The sequence below is a fragment of the Brachyistius frenatus genome, unplaced genomic scaffold (genome assembly GCF_029030835.1).
Source record: "Brachyistius frenatus isolate BFR_SWC_R1_liver_20210118 unplaced genomic scaffold, ASM2903083v1 Contig_4, whole genome shotgun sequence".
Classification (NCBI taxonomy): domain Eukaryota; kingdom Metazoa; phylum Chordata; class Actinopteri; family Embiotocidae; genus Brachyistius; species Brachyistius frenatus.
In genome coordinates, this window is record NW_027210603.1 from 1411550 (window position 1) to 1424908 (window position 13359).

At 48.2% G+C, this 13359-nt stretch overlaps 1 protein-coding gene across 4 annotated transcripts in view; it reads right to left on the bottom strand.

The window, feature by feature from the left end:
• LOC138626848 (low-density lipoprotein receptor-related protein 1-like) overlaps positions 1-13359 on the bottom strand; it is a 102371-nt gene that overhangs the window by 10036 nt on the left and 78976 nt on the right. For all 4 annotated transcript variants that reach the window (XM_069708834.1, XM_069708818.1, XM_069708826.1 and 1 more), the window contains exons 43-71: positions 12887-13076; positions 12587-12791; positions 12263-12455; positions 11055-11180; positions 10302-10430; positions 10086-10205; positions 9869-9982; positions 9626-9775; positions 9282-9404; positions 9064-9180; positions 8343-8471; positions 8101-8223; positions 7853-7993; positions 6712-6899; positions 6443-6626; positions 6273-6358; positions 6049-6168; positions 5748-5935; positions 4449-4654; positions 4103-4291; positions 3875-4023; positions 3657-3750; positions 3452-3568; positions 3243-3362; positions 2127-2249; positions 1677-1802; positions 1450-1566; positions 683-789; positions 450-582 (exon numbers count right to left, since the gene is read on the bottom strand). In XM_069708834.1, the coding sequence (XP_069564935.1) occupies positions 450-582; positions 683-789; positions 1450-1566; positions 1677-1802; positions 2127-2249; positions 3243-3362; positions 3452-3568; positions 3657-3750; positions 3875-4023; positions 4103-4291; positions 4449-4654; positions 5748-5935; positions 6049-6168; positions 6273-6358; positions 6443-6626; positions 6712-6899; positions 7853-7993; positions 8101-8223; positions 8343-8471; positions 9064-9180; positions 9282-9404; positions 9626-9775; positions 9869-9982; positions 10086-10205; positions 10302-10430; positions 11055-11180; positions 12263-12455; positions 12587-12791; positions 12887-13076 (4107 nt within the window). The remainder of the gene's footprint in view (positions 1-449; positions 583-682; positions 790-1449; positions 1567-1676; positions 1803-2126; positions 2250-3242; positions 3363-3451; positions 3569-3656; positions 3751-3874; positions 4024-4102; positions 4292-4448; positions 4655-5747; positions 5936-6048; positions 6169-6272; positions 6359-6442; positions 6627-6711; positions 6900-7852; positions 7994-8100; positions 8224-8342; positions 8472-9063; positions 9181-9281; positions 9405-9625; positions 9776-9868; positions 9983-10085; positions 10206-10301; positions 10431-11054; positions 11181-12262; positions 12456-12586; positions 12792-12886; positions 13077-13359) is intronic.

Below are 13359 nucleotides of genomic sequence, written 5' to 3' on the forward strand. Positions count from 1 at the left end.
TCTAGACGTTCACTGACAAAAAACTGAAACTTAATGACCTATAATGAACAGAAACACAGGAAACAGCCACATTTCTGTTAAAAATATGCTCCAGTCACGTCGATATTAAAAGAAATGAAATTCATGGCTGCAGTCAAATAATTGATCTGACAATAACAGAAATTAGCTCGCAGCCGAATAAACTACATTTATAATTTCTGTCAGTGACCACTAATGCAAACATACACAATAACTAGCTAACTAACGTTATAGCTACATGCGTGGAAAATATTACATTTTTAAAAATGGCAACTAAACATGTAAACATGCAAACAAAATTCCCTGATATTCCATGATTTGGCCCAAAAAAATGATCAAATCCCCACGACTCCCGTCTGGAAAAGAGTTTTTAAAATAGAACACGTATGTTTGATGAAACTTCCAAGAGAAAACGTCTACGAGCTTCTTACCACCACTGTCGCATCTCTCCTCGTCGCTGCCATCCATGCAGTCGGGGTCGGCGTCGCAGCGCCAGCGGAGGGGAATGCAGTGGCCATTTTTGCATTGGAACTGGTCGCTGTCACACCTCATATCACAGCCATTCTGCAATTAAGAAAAAACCCCAGAGGTCCCTTTGTTACAACGCGGCAGATTTCAAAGCATTACAAGTTAACCGGCAGGGAAAACCTCATGCGAGCGATACCTCATCGGAACCGTCGGCGCAGTCGTGGTCGCCGTCGCACTTCCAACGGCCGGCGATGCAGCGGCCGTTTGCGCATGAAAACTCGCTCTCTGAGCACTGGCGAGGCACTGAGGACAGAGAGACGAGGGCTTAGAAGACTGAGAGAGGATAATTAAGGGGGAACAGAGGCAGGGAGCGAGGAGAGGCGTAAAGGAAAGGAAACTAGAAGAGAAGAGGCGGGAGTGGAGCAGACTATAAAAAAGAGCAGATCTGATGAGAGCCAGACGAACACGAAGAAAACAGACTGATATATCACAGGGGTGACTCAGAGGTGGGGATGGTACACTGTGTAGTGGAGGAGCTACAGGAGCTAATGGGATTAAAAAAAGAAGAAGAAGGGAAAAGCTGGTAGAACAAAGCTGGGAGCACACAAAGGACCGGGTGGATCTTTAAACTGTGGCAGCACCTACCTCTGGCTCACAGCAACAGGCCAGTGTGAAATGCAAAACAGACATGAGATGACGTGAGATGTGCAAATGGCAACAGAAGCACTCAACTAAAAGGAAATCAAATCTAAACCATGCGTGTAGTCGACTAAATATAACAAGACGAGCACACGGCGAGAGGTGACGCTGCTTACCGCCGCTGCACGTGAAGCGCCTACTTATGAAAGAGACGATACGATATCAGAAATCACAGTGAGTGACCGCGGGTGTGTGAGCAGACAGAGGAACCCAGCTGGAGGGGGGGGCGTGTGTGTGTGATGGGGGGGAGGGGGGACGACCTACCACACTTGTCTTCGTCCGAGTTGTCCCCGCAGTCGTTGTCGTAGTCGCACTGCCAGCGGCCCGGCACGCAGCGGTTGTTCTTGCAGCGGAACTGGTACGGCTCACACGTGCGCTCGTCTGTGCACAGACAGGCGTGTTCAGTACGAGCTTTGCTGCCCTGACTCCAACCTCAACCTCCTCAACCTCCTCAACCTCCTCCTCCTCCTCCTCTATGGCTCCGTCCTTACCGCACTCCTCCTTGGGTTCGTCCGAAGCGTCTCCGCAGTCGTCCTCTCCGTCACACTTCCAGCGCGCCGGGATGCAGCGGCCCGAGTCCTTGCAGCGGAACTCGTCCACGCCGCACGTCATCTGAGCTGCAACAGGGATCACACATCTTAAACACAGACTTATTCACTCTCTAACACAATAAACAGATCGTTCTGTTTTTATTTGATGATGAAAAATTCATTGCAGTGAAAAAAAAAAGTCATCTCTCGTCTGCAGCCAGCTCGGAAGTTTAAAATGTCCTTTTTAACCTGTAAAAGCCAGAGGAAGAGCACCAAACTGACATTCTCAGCTTCCCGTCACTGTGATTGGTCCGATTTTGATTACAGAACTGCGTTCATGCTGCGGAGGAGACTTTTCTTCTTCGTGTGCAGAGGTGTTGTTTTGCGCAGTCATGAAAAGCCTCGTCTTACTGCAGTTGGCAGGCTCATCGGATCCGTCCACGCAGTCATTGTCTCTGTCGCACACCCACACCCGGGGGATGCAGCGCTTAGTGATCGCACACTGGAACTGGTTCGGGGCGCACGTGACTTCCGCTGCACGATAACACACAGATGAGAGCATTTACTCTAAAAACAGACAAACTTTATAACCGTCAGGTTTTTCTTCTTTCCCTCTGAAACTGCAATTTTCATTGTACAAATATTCGTATACTGTAACTTTGCATTTAAAAGTGTTAAAATGTAAATTTTGACCCCAAATTGGTGCAACTGAAGAGTTCACGTAATCTCCCCTTTGTGGAGAATGAATGTGCTCGGCAAATGTCACGGCAATTAGATTACGCAACATTTTGGCATCTGGGCGTTGCTGAAAGAAAGGTCACTCTGGACACAGATCTTCTGGGGAGCATCAAAGTGTTCAGCAGTTTGCTGTCAGCTCATTAGATGTGGACGTACAGTATGTGTGAGTGGAAACTGTGGCCTGTGTGACGCAAAGGGGAAAAAGGTCCAAAGGTCACAGCTAACAGGAGGGTTCATCCTCTGGGGACAAACTTCAGGCTGCAAGGAGGAAGAGAAATCTGGCTCTAAACCAGTTTGTATGTTGAATTATCCTTAAAAATAAGAACGCTATCTACGTTCATTGTTTTCTACATTTGTCAGAATAAGTTTAAAATGTGATTTTTAGTGAGCACATGTAATCACCACACATTAATGGAGCCACGTGAACGGGATGAGAAGGAAGTGAGTTGTTGGATTACTTTTTGGAAGACAGCGGACAAAAATAGATTTTGACTGTAAAATGTACAACGTTTAATTTGATGACAGACAGGTGGACTTTTTCCTGGATTATTTTTGATGTCATCGCCAGAGAGAACCTCAGGAGGATGAACAAATGACTGCATGTTTAAACCTGGAAGTGGATGAATAAACTGGAGACACCAAAAACAGACTTCAGCCCTTATAAAGAAGTTGCAATAAGTGGAATTGTGTAACAACGAGGTGTTGTTCAGATAAACGGGGAAACTAGCAGAGTAAAAACAACAACAACAACAACAAAAAAGCAGAGCTGAAGGGAAGAAGTTGACTTACGACAGTCCTTCTCATCCTCTCCTTCTCCACAGTTGTCCTGCCCGTTACAGCGGAAGATTCCCGGGATGCAGCGGCTCGGGTGGGAACATTTAAACTGACTCGGGAGGCACACGTGGATGTCTGAAAAATAAACACGAATAAACGGTAAGTAAAGTGACTTCTTAACATTTTTAAATAAAAAATCTGGAAGTATAAGTGGGTGTTTGTACCGCAGTTGGCCTCGTCGGAGTTGTCCTGGCAGTCGTTGTCTCCGTCGCAGATGTAGGCCGGGTTGGTGCAGATGCCGGTGCCGCACTGGAACTGACCCGGTCTGCACTTGAACTCAGCTGCATGCAGGGAGGAACACGCAGCACATTACTAAAACATTACAAAGCAACATTAATAAACTCAGCCTGAGCTGCTTCGGTGACTCACGGCAGTCTGCCGGCTCGTCCGATCGGTCCCCACAGTCGTCCTCGGTGTCGCACTTCCACCAGAACGGGATGCACTTGTCGTTTTTGCAAACAAACTGAAGACGCAGAGGAGGAAATGGGTTATTTCTGCAGTGTGATAATGAGTTAATACAGGCAGACATATATTTATATATTGAAAAAAAAAAAAAAAAAAAAAAAAAAAGTCTGAGGCTGGGTCACCTGACTGGCCGTGCAGTTGGACAGGCACTGTTTGCCGTCGGCTCCCAGGTAAAAGTTACTGGGGCAGGCACACTTGTAGCCCCCGCCAGGTGAGAGCAAACACAGGTTACTGCAGCCTCCGTTGTCGTCCTGACATGGGTGGCCTGCCACTGTAGAAAACAAGAAATGAAAATGAATTAGGTTTAAATCCGGCGTAGATGGAGATTGCCATGCTGTGAAGGACTCTACCTTCAGGCTGGCGGTACGGGTGGTAGATGTGGAGGTCCATCGGTCGGTGCAGGGTGCTGATCAGCATGGTCTTGTTGATCCCCAGCGTCTTGTGAGCTCTGTTGATGGACTTCGTCTCCCAGTCTGTCCAGTAGATGTACTCCTCGAACAGAGTCATGGCAAAGATGTGGGGGATATCCTGAGTCAGAACTACAAGGGTGCAAACACAGAAAGAAACACATCAGTAACAACAACGGGAAAAGGGCTCAAAGACTCTCTGATATGTGTATGTGTGTGTGTGTGTGTGTGTGTGTGTGTGTGTGTGTGTGTGTGTGTGTGTGTGTGTGTGTGTGTGCGTGTGTGTCACCTGTGTGTCTGTTGGTTCCGTCCAGGCTGGCAAACGCGATGTAGTCCTCGCGGGCATCGGCCCAGTAGATGCGGTCGTTAATGAAGTCCAGCGTCAGGCCGTTGGGCCACGTGATCTTATCCTCCACGATGACGCTCCGGTTGGTGCCGTCCATCCCGATCCTCCCGATGTGCGGGTTGTCGCCCCAGTCAGACCAGTACAAGTACCTGCCAGGGATGTTCTGTATTAGTCCGGGTTTATTTATCATTATCAGATCAGTTAAACATCCACTCGGTGTCACACGTCTAGTGGTCGTCGACTAAAACAGTGACTTTCTAACCGTGATGTGCATGAAGCAGAAGGAAGTATTATTATAGAGAGTAAAAGAGTTGCTGTTGCCAATTTCCTGAGTTTGACACATAAAATTTATATGAACGTGGACGTAGCTTCTTAAAGCTTAAGCTGCAATAACACCGAGTGCCACTAGAGGTCGGCTCTTTCTAGAAGTCGCTCCTTCTTATTAGTTTTCTGGAGGTCCATCTTAAAATAATCCCTCATTCATCAGAGGCTCGGGAGGCTGTGGCTCAGACGGTAGAGTGGGTTGCACACTAATCAGAAGGTTGGTGGTTCAATCCCAGATCCTCTTGTCCACATGCCTAAGTGTCCTTGAGCAAGACACTGAACCCTAAATTGCTTCCGATGGTGAACCATCAGTGTGTTGTAAGTCGCTTTGGATAAAAGCATCAGCTAAATGAAATGTAATTAGAAAATAAGATTCAGAAAGACCTGTCTTTGGGGGCATGTCTGTTTGATTGACAGGCCTGTGGTACAGTCAGGTTACAGCTATCAGTGGGCGGGACGTAGCATCGTCAGGTAAAATCCAACCCCAGCTCCTCCCCCAGCTCATCCAAATACGGTCACTTCCTGCTCCGAACTAGGCGACGTCACTGATGGTTTATACTGCTCGCGTTCTTGTCGATTTCACACAGACCAGCGGTCACAAAAACATGTGTAACTCAGACACTGATGGAAATCAAGCAACAATAACTTGGAATGTTTACTGAGGAAGGTTTGAGCTTCCTCCTGCTCAGTGCAAATCACCGCTGCTCTCTTTTCATGTGCAATAGGACGTCCTGACTTATTGATCTCCCTTTGTATCAGCCAGTCTACCACATATATATTTTATGGAAGTGATAATGCTGTAAGTGAGCAGTTTTACTGAGGGGAACATGAATCAGAGGTGTTGACAACGTGGCCTCAAAAATCTGCTGTGATAGAAATCTGCGTTGGTACATTTAGTTTTTGCGGTGTGACTCTTACCCGTAGCGTACATCCACGGCCACAGCACGCGGCTCCCTCAGGCCGCTGTTGACCAGAACGGTGCGGTACGCTCCGTTCAGCTTCGACACCTCGATAGTATCGCGTCCCTTATCGCACCAGTACAGGTTTCCTGCCACCCAGTCCACCGCCACACCATCCGGGTTGCTGAGCGATGTGCGGTGAAGGACCTGACAAACGAACAAGCCGTATCTCAATCCGAGTCTCGCCAGCATTTACACAATTCATCATTTCAAATGTGATCTTGATGCGGAGGAGGCACATTTTGCACATCTGCACTCACCTGAACATCGCTGCCGTTGATGTACATGCGTCTGATCATGCTGCCCTGCGTGGTTACATCCGTCCAATAAATCATCTGCTGGCGATAGTCGAAGTCCAGAGCCACGGCGTTGTTCAGGCCCTGTCGGAGCAGAGCAGCTGCATTAGTCAGCGGTGGAGATAAAAACCCCGCAGGAGGCTTTTCTGAGCACATCAAAAGGAAGCCGCTGCATGTGCCGGTCTCACCTGTTTGAGCAGTGTGTAGTTGGAGCCGTCCAGGTTGAGCTTCCTCAGGTAGTAGCGGTTTGCAAAGATGAGGAAGGGCTCCTCGTCTGCGGGGGAGGCGGACGTCAAACGTGAGTGGATTTACCTTTTAAACGCTCGCCTGAATGGCATTAATCTGCCGCGTTTCTTACCAGAGGTGGATTTGCATATGGTGGGGTTCTCGGGGCTGAGCTGGAAGCCCTCCACGCACAGACAGTGGAAGCTGCCGTGCGTGTTGATGCAGCGCTGCGTGCAGGGATAAGTGGTGGTGCACTCGTCTATGTCGACGCACGTCTTCCCGTCGTCTTTGAGACGGAAGCCGGGGTGGCATCTGCACTGTGAGGGAGCACGGCGCCGAGCAGGTAAAGCCACAGTGCCGGTCGACGATGTTAACACGCGAGAAGTGACGCTGCTCACTTACCTTGAACCCGATCTTCAGGTCTTCACAGAGCTGAGAGCAGCCGCTCAGTTTGCTGTTCAGGCACTCGTTGATGAAGCAGTTGAGCTCGTCGGAGCCGTCGCCGCAGTCGTCTTTGTGGTCGCAGAGCAGCGTGTTGTTGATGCATTTTCCGTTATTGCAGGCGTACGCGGTGTCGTTGCATTTCTTCTCTGTTCCGTGAAATAAAGAAATGAAATGAGAGTCAGATGAAGGGAAAATGTGGACCGATGCAGCTCGTGTGATTTCAGAGCCTCAGGAATTCATTTCAGCCTCATCGGTAGAGAGCGACGGTACTGGCGTCTGGTATTGAACATATTTAGCTATGAAGGCTATTTACTGACACTGATACGTTGATACGCTGTCTGCGATGTATCCTGTAATGTTATTTGTTGTTATTTGTCTGCTCAAAAGCTACAGATGAAAATGAGACATCGTGCTAAATCTGGCACATTTAATCCCACCGACTCCGTTAGCGTACGTCAGCGGCCTCCGACCTTTTTTCCTCTGAGAGCGACTCGTGTTTGGTAACATCTATTCACATAGCTGAGCTCCACCCAAAGCAGCTGAAGAAGCTTCTGTTATGTGAAAAATGACAAAGTGATACTCAACGCACACATTTTGTATCACAACAGCATAAATTCACAGTGTGTTCATGCTTTTTTCTGAAAAGCCGCAGCGTTCAGCTGACCTGCGTGTAACTTTGATCTCACTCACTCGGTGACAGACTCTCTTTATAGCTCCGCCCCCTCTGTTGCGGTCCAGCTGAAAATATTGTATTTCTGTTGTTGACCTAATTTCTGAGCAGCCACTTGTTTCCAGCTCAGCGTGAGAGTCTCTGCCGTGTTTCTGTCCTCTGATCTCTGTGTGTCTCGCTGTGGGCGGAGCTTAAACCTCTGCTGCACTGAGGTGTGGAGGGAGCGAGGGGAGATTGTCCACTCGTTAATCCATCCCAGCCCGCCCAAGTAAGTCCACGTGTGGGAAACACTGCACTTTGTTGGAACCTTTCGTGATCTACTCAGAACCGGGCAGCGATGCAGATTGGAGTCCAGGTTTAATAGATACATCAATAAATACATCAATAAAAGGATAAGTACAAGTAAAGTGTTTTGAGAGTGTGTGTTACCTGGGCCGTTGCAGCGTGGGTTCTTCGGAGCTTCATCTGAGTGGTCGTGGCAGTCGAAGTCTCCGTCACACTCCCACGAACTCTGAATGAGGCAGCGTCCGTTGGCACAGCGGAACTCGCTGGGTCGACACGTCGGATACTCTGCAGGGACAAACGGTGCTCGTTGTTACAAAAGATCGAGGAGGACGAGGAGGAGGAGGAGAGAAGGCTTTTTCAATCGGCCCGTCAAGATGGAGAGGTCCGCTCACCGCACTCCTGGGACTCATCGGAGCCGTCGCTGCAGTCGTTGTCGTGGTCACACACAAAGTGCTTGGGGATACACTGCCGGTCCTGGCACATGAACTCGTTGCTGCTGCACGTGTTGTTGAAGACTGAGACATAAAAAGTATTGAATGAGTGAATGAGACAAACACATTTCAGAGTCCTACAGTGAAGAATGGATCTTCCTTTGTCTCCCAGAGTTATTAAAAACTCAAAAACGGGCACTCACCACAGCCGGCTTTCACACTCTCGTCGGCTCCGTCAGGACAGTCTTTGTCGCCATCACACTTCCAACGCTGAGGGATACACATATGTGATCCGGGACACTGGAAGGCCTCTGGACTGCAGGTTTTAGTCTCTGTGATGAAAAGAAATCATTCAAAATGAGTTTAACAAAAAGAGTATTTCATCAAAACCGGTGGGTCTCACATTGATGGAAGAGCTAAACAATATCCTTTACAAAAATATTAATGACAGCAGCAACCGAATGCATCACAGCTAAGTGGTTAAAACTCGACATATAATAAGTGGACTGAAAAGGTTTCGGAAATTGACCAAATGGAATAAATAAATAAATAAATAAATATTTACTAAAGATTGAGATCTGTGGTCTGAATTATATCTGTATCACTGTGCACATATATACATACATACACACAACTCCCCTCCCCGATCCTTACTTTCCCTTTATTTAGTTTTTACACATTTGAATTTAATTGTTATCCTTTTCTGTAAAAATGCTGTAAAAATAGAAAAATAAATTAAAACAGTTGGAAAAATTGAGAATGTGACCGCCTAAGTTGCTGAAAGAGTTTGATGCATCATCAAAGAATCATAGAAAGCTGTCTATACATGCCAGAGTAATTATTACACAAAATACATTAAACGCACAGCTTTTTATGCAAAAAATATCCCCGCTAAGTGCTTTTTGACTCGTGTTGAACACTCACTGCACTTGCTGTCCTCGTCACTGCTGTCGCCGCAGTCGTCCGCTCCGTCACACACCCAGCGGTTGGGGATGCAGCGGTGGTTCCCGCACTCGAACTGGGAGGCCGAGCAGAACTTATCTAACAGGACCAGAGGGAGAAGTATGAAGTGCAAAAAACGGGCACCAAAACAAAGAGAAACTCCGCTGCACTTGGGTTTGTTTCAGCTTCGGGTATCTTACCACAGTGAGCCTCGTCTGCACCGTTCTCACAGTCGTCCTCCTTATCGCAGGTCCAGCTCATGGGGATGCAACGTCCGCTCGGACACGCGAAGAAGGGCGTCGGACACTTTGTTCTCCCGCTCCCTGGCAGAGAGACAAGGGAGGGGTTGGTTTAAGAAGAAAAACATCAAAGCCGGCATGAAGAGAAAAACAGGAATTATTGAGAATTACCACCCAAAACGCAATTTAATGGATGAAAACATGAATTGTTTTCGTTCTGTTCCTTTTGCTGTGGCAAAAAAAAAAAATAATAATCCTACCTTTTCCTAAAATACTGCATGTGCCTTCAGCTGTTCTTAAAATACCTGGGCAGTTTCTTTCATCGGAGAAGTCTCCGCAGTCGTTGGCTCCGTCACACTGCCACGAAGGTGCAAAGCAGAGTGTGGTGTACTCGCACTTCTGAAACGTCACTCCCTTCACTCCCAGATGGAAGTAACTGGAGCAGTCGGTGGCAGCTTGGGAAAAAGAGAGAGAAGAACCACGTGACGTGAAGCGCTGACTTTTCACGTTTAATGACTCGAGACTGAATCTGGATCTTTTCAACTTACTGCAGTTCATCTCGTCGCTGGCGTCCTCGCAGTCCACTTTCTGGTTGCACTTGCTGGAGTTGGAGATGCAGCTTCCGTCTTTGCACTGGAACTGGTCGGATGAGCACAGCGTGCCTGAGACACAGGAAGAAGAGATGGTGTGTTGTGTGGCGCAGCGATCAGATTATGGAATGTTGGTCGGTGGTAAAAACATGTGGAGCGTGCAGGTGTGACTCACTGTTGCAGAAGAGCTCGTCGGAGCTGTCTCCGCAGTCGTCCTGCCCGTTGCACCAGGAGCCGTGCCCGACGCAGCGGCCGTTCACGCACCGTCTGTAGCCCTTCTTGCACACTCGGTTGGCTGAGAAACACACAGGACGAATTTGAATTACAAACGGCAACAAGAAAGGAAAGTGTGTGTGAAAGTGTTTAGTCAGAGAAAACAGGCTCCGCCCACCGCAGTACGACTGCTTCTCATCCGACTTGTCCTTGCAGTGCGCCATGCCGTCACAGGTCAGCGTGTAGTTAACGCAGTCTCCGTTTCCACACTCAAACTCATCAATGTTGTTACATGTGGTGTTGAGGGCTGAGGGACAACGAAAGAGAAAAAGACACTGAGTTGTCTGACCTGAGACATGCAGCAAAGACAGAACTTGATTTCCACTTCATCACATGATGCCTGAGTGTCTGTTCTTCAGCATTGTGCAAAACTTTTAGGCGCTTTAGATGTTTAGATTCTCATCGATGATGCTTTGCTGTCAGGAAAGCATCTGATTGGTGCCGAATTAATTCATCAGGGATTGATAATGGCCCCAAATGTGCAGCCAGAGTCAGACAGAACCATTTTCAGAGAGATGTCCCCCACAGAGCCCTGATCTGATCGTCGAGTCAGTCCAGGATCATATGAAGACGCATTAGACACATTAGAGACATTAGAGACGGTCTAAATCCAGAACGGAAGTGTGGCCATTTCTCACAAACACTTGGACTTCAAAAAACTGTGTGCAAATGTACCGAGGAGAACCGGTGCTGTTTTAAAGTAAAAAATAAATCTAAATATAATAAATATTGATTCGATTAAGTGGTTTCCTGTTTACTGCAGTTTGTAAGGAGCATCCTCAATTTACTTTGGTGCCTCAAAACTATTTTGTTTTTAAATTATATTTTTAAGTCAGACTTTTGTTTTTGTGAATCCCCGTCCTTGTCTCACCTATGCAGGTGTTGTCCTCCAAGAGCTTCCTGTCGCCACGACAACTGCAGTTGACCCTTCCCTCTGAGGTCAGCAAGCACAGGTCCTGACATCCTCCGTTGTTGACGCGGCACATGGAGAACTCACCTGTGCAGACAGGAAAAGTTAGCCGCACGCACGAACCCCCACCCCGCCACCACCACCCCTCCCTCCAACACACACACACACACACACACACACACACACACACACACACACACACACACACACACACACACACACACACACACACACACACACACGTTCATCCACATCAGCAGACAGACACGCCTGCGTGAAGCTGCCGATGGCTCGGCCTCGGCTGAATGCATAATTCAGTGTGACTCCATCTAAATGGGATTTGCAGCTGTTCCGGCGGGCGCTCGGTTTGCGGCGCCGCCGTGGGTATCGGAGCGAGAGAGAGTTTATTGAACGAGGTGGCTCGAGGGAGAAGATGTAGAAGACAGAGAAATGGAGAACTGCATTGATTTAAACGGAAGGCTGTGGCTCAGACGGTAGAGTGGGTTGCACACTAATCTGAAGGTTAGTGGTTCAATCCCAGCTCCTCCTGTCCACATGCCTAAGTGTCCTTGAGCAAGACACTGAACCCTAAAATTGCTCCCGATGGTGTACCATCAGTGTGTTGTAAGTCGCTTTGGATAAAAGCGTCAGCTAAATGAAATGTAAAAAAAAAGATACAGACAACGGCAGAGAGAGAGAGAGAGAGAGAGAAAAAAAAGAGAGAACCTCAAAGCTCTTTGTTGCTATTGATTACTCTTATGAAAACATCATAAATCTCTCCAATACATTGTTGGTACACTCACAGCTCTGTTCACGGTTTATGAGCAACATCAGATGATAAAAGTTTACATTTCAACTGAAACATTTTAATCTTGAAACTAATTAGTAAATATTTAGATGTATATGGTCGTTGTGTGTGATGTTGTGAATCAGCGGGTTGGAAATGAAAGCTGTTATAGCTTCATTTATTGTTCTTAATATTGTAATCGACCAATGTGATGAAGTATCTCCACTTTGAGGTCGATGTTCAGTGAATCCTTTCAAAAAGATTTACAAACTCACAATAAAACTGCACTATGATGGAAGATTTTATCCATAATGACGCAGTCCTAGAGATGATTTCCTTCCTGTTACAGCATCACCGTAGAGACCCGTCACGACAAACTCACAGCTGTTGGTGTCGTTGGCGACGGCGACGATGCCCATCGGCTGCTGCGGGATGTCGGCGCGCAGCACCTTCATGTCTCCTCCGGTGTATTTGTCGGCGCGGAGCACAGCCCTCCTCACCCAGTCGGTCCAGAAGATGTAATCTCCGTACACCGACAGGCCGAACGGGTGCACCGGCTCATTCTTCAGCACCACCTGCAGGGGGAAGCACAGCCACAGCCATGACCCTCGTACGCTCACGGAAGTCTCCGCCTTGCAACAAACTGAAAGGAGGTAAACAGACTGACGGCTGCTGTTAGGAAAGCTCATAATATGATGTCACTCACGTAGCGCCGAGTGCCGTCGTACTCGCAGCGCTCGATCTTGTCCAGCGTGGCGTCAGAGAAATAGAGTTTTTCGGCCCGGTGGTCGATGGCCAGGCCGTTCGGGGTTCTGATGTCGGTGCCGATGATCACGATGACGTTGGAGCCGGTCAGCGTGGCACGCATGATGCTGGGAGACTGCTCGTTCCAGTTGGTCCAAAACATCAGGCTGCAGGACAGAAAACCAACCACAGACATGAGTAATAATGGAGCAGGACTGTGTGCAAAGTGGACGGCAACACGAGGACCCGAATCACTTCTGACCTCTGACACTCGTCGAGGACAAAGGCTCTCGGGTGGTCGTCCCCCGACATGGTGACCACGGTGTGCCGGTCCACGGCGCCCCAGTGGCTCTGGTCCACGGTGTGGCGGGTGATAGTGGAGGTGGTGTAGCTGGTCCAGTACAACATATCCCAGCCCCGGTGGTACGCCAAACCCTCCACGGAGCCCACATCTGAGAGAGAACGGAGGGATGGAGAGAATCAGGGGAAGAGAAGAGAAGAAGAAAAGAGAAAGAAGAAACGAAACACGTCAATCCCAGTGTTTGTGTTGAAAGGCCGAGTGTGGACCGTCTGGCAGCAGCTCGGTGTTGGCAGGCCGCTGCGTGGCAGCACAAAGTCAAGGCTCTGGACATGACAGCTCGCTATTAATGACCGAGAACAGTGTGTGATTCAAAGGCTTTTATCCAGCAAATAGCTCAGTGGAAAGGTCACAATAACGGTTAGCGGCCAGCGTAT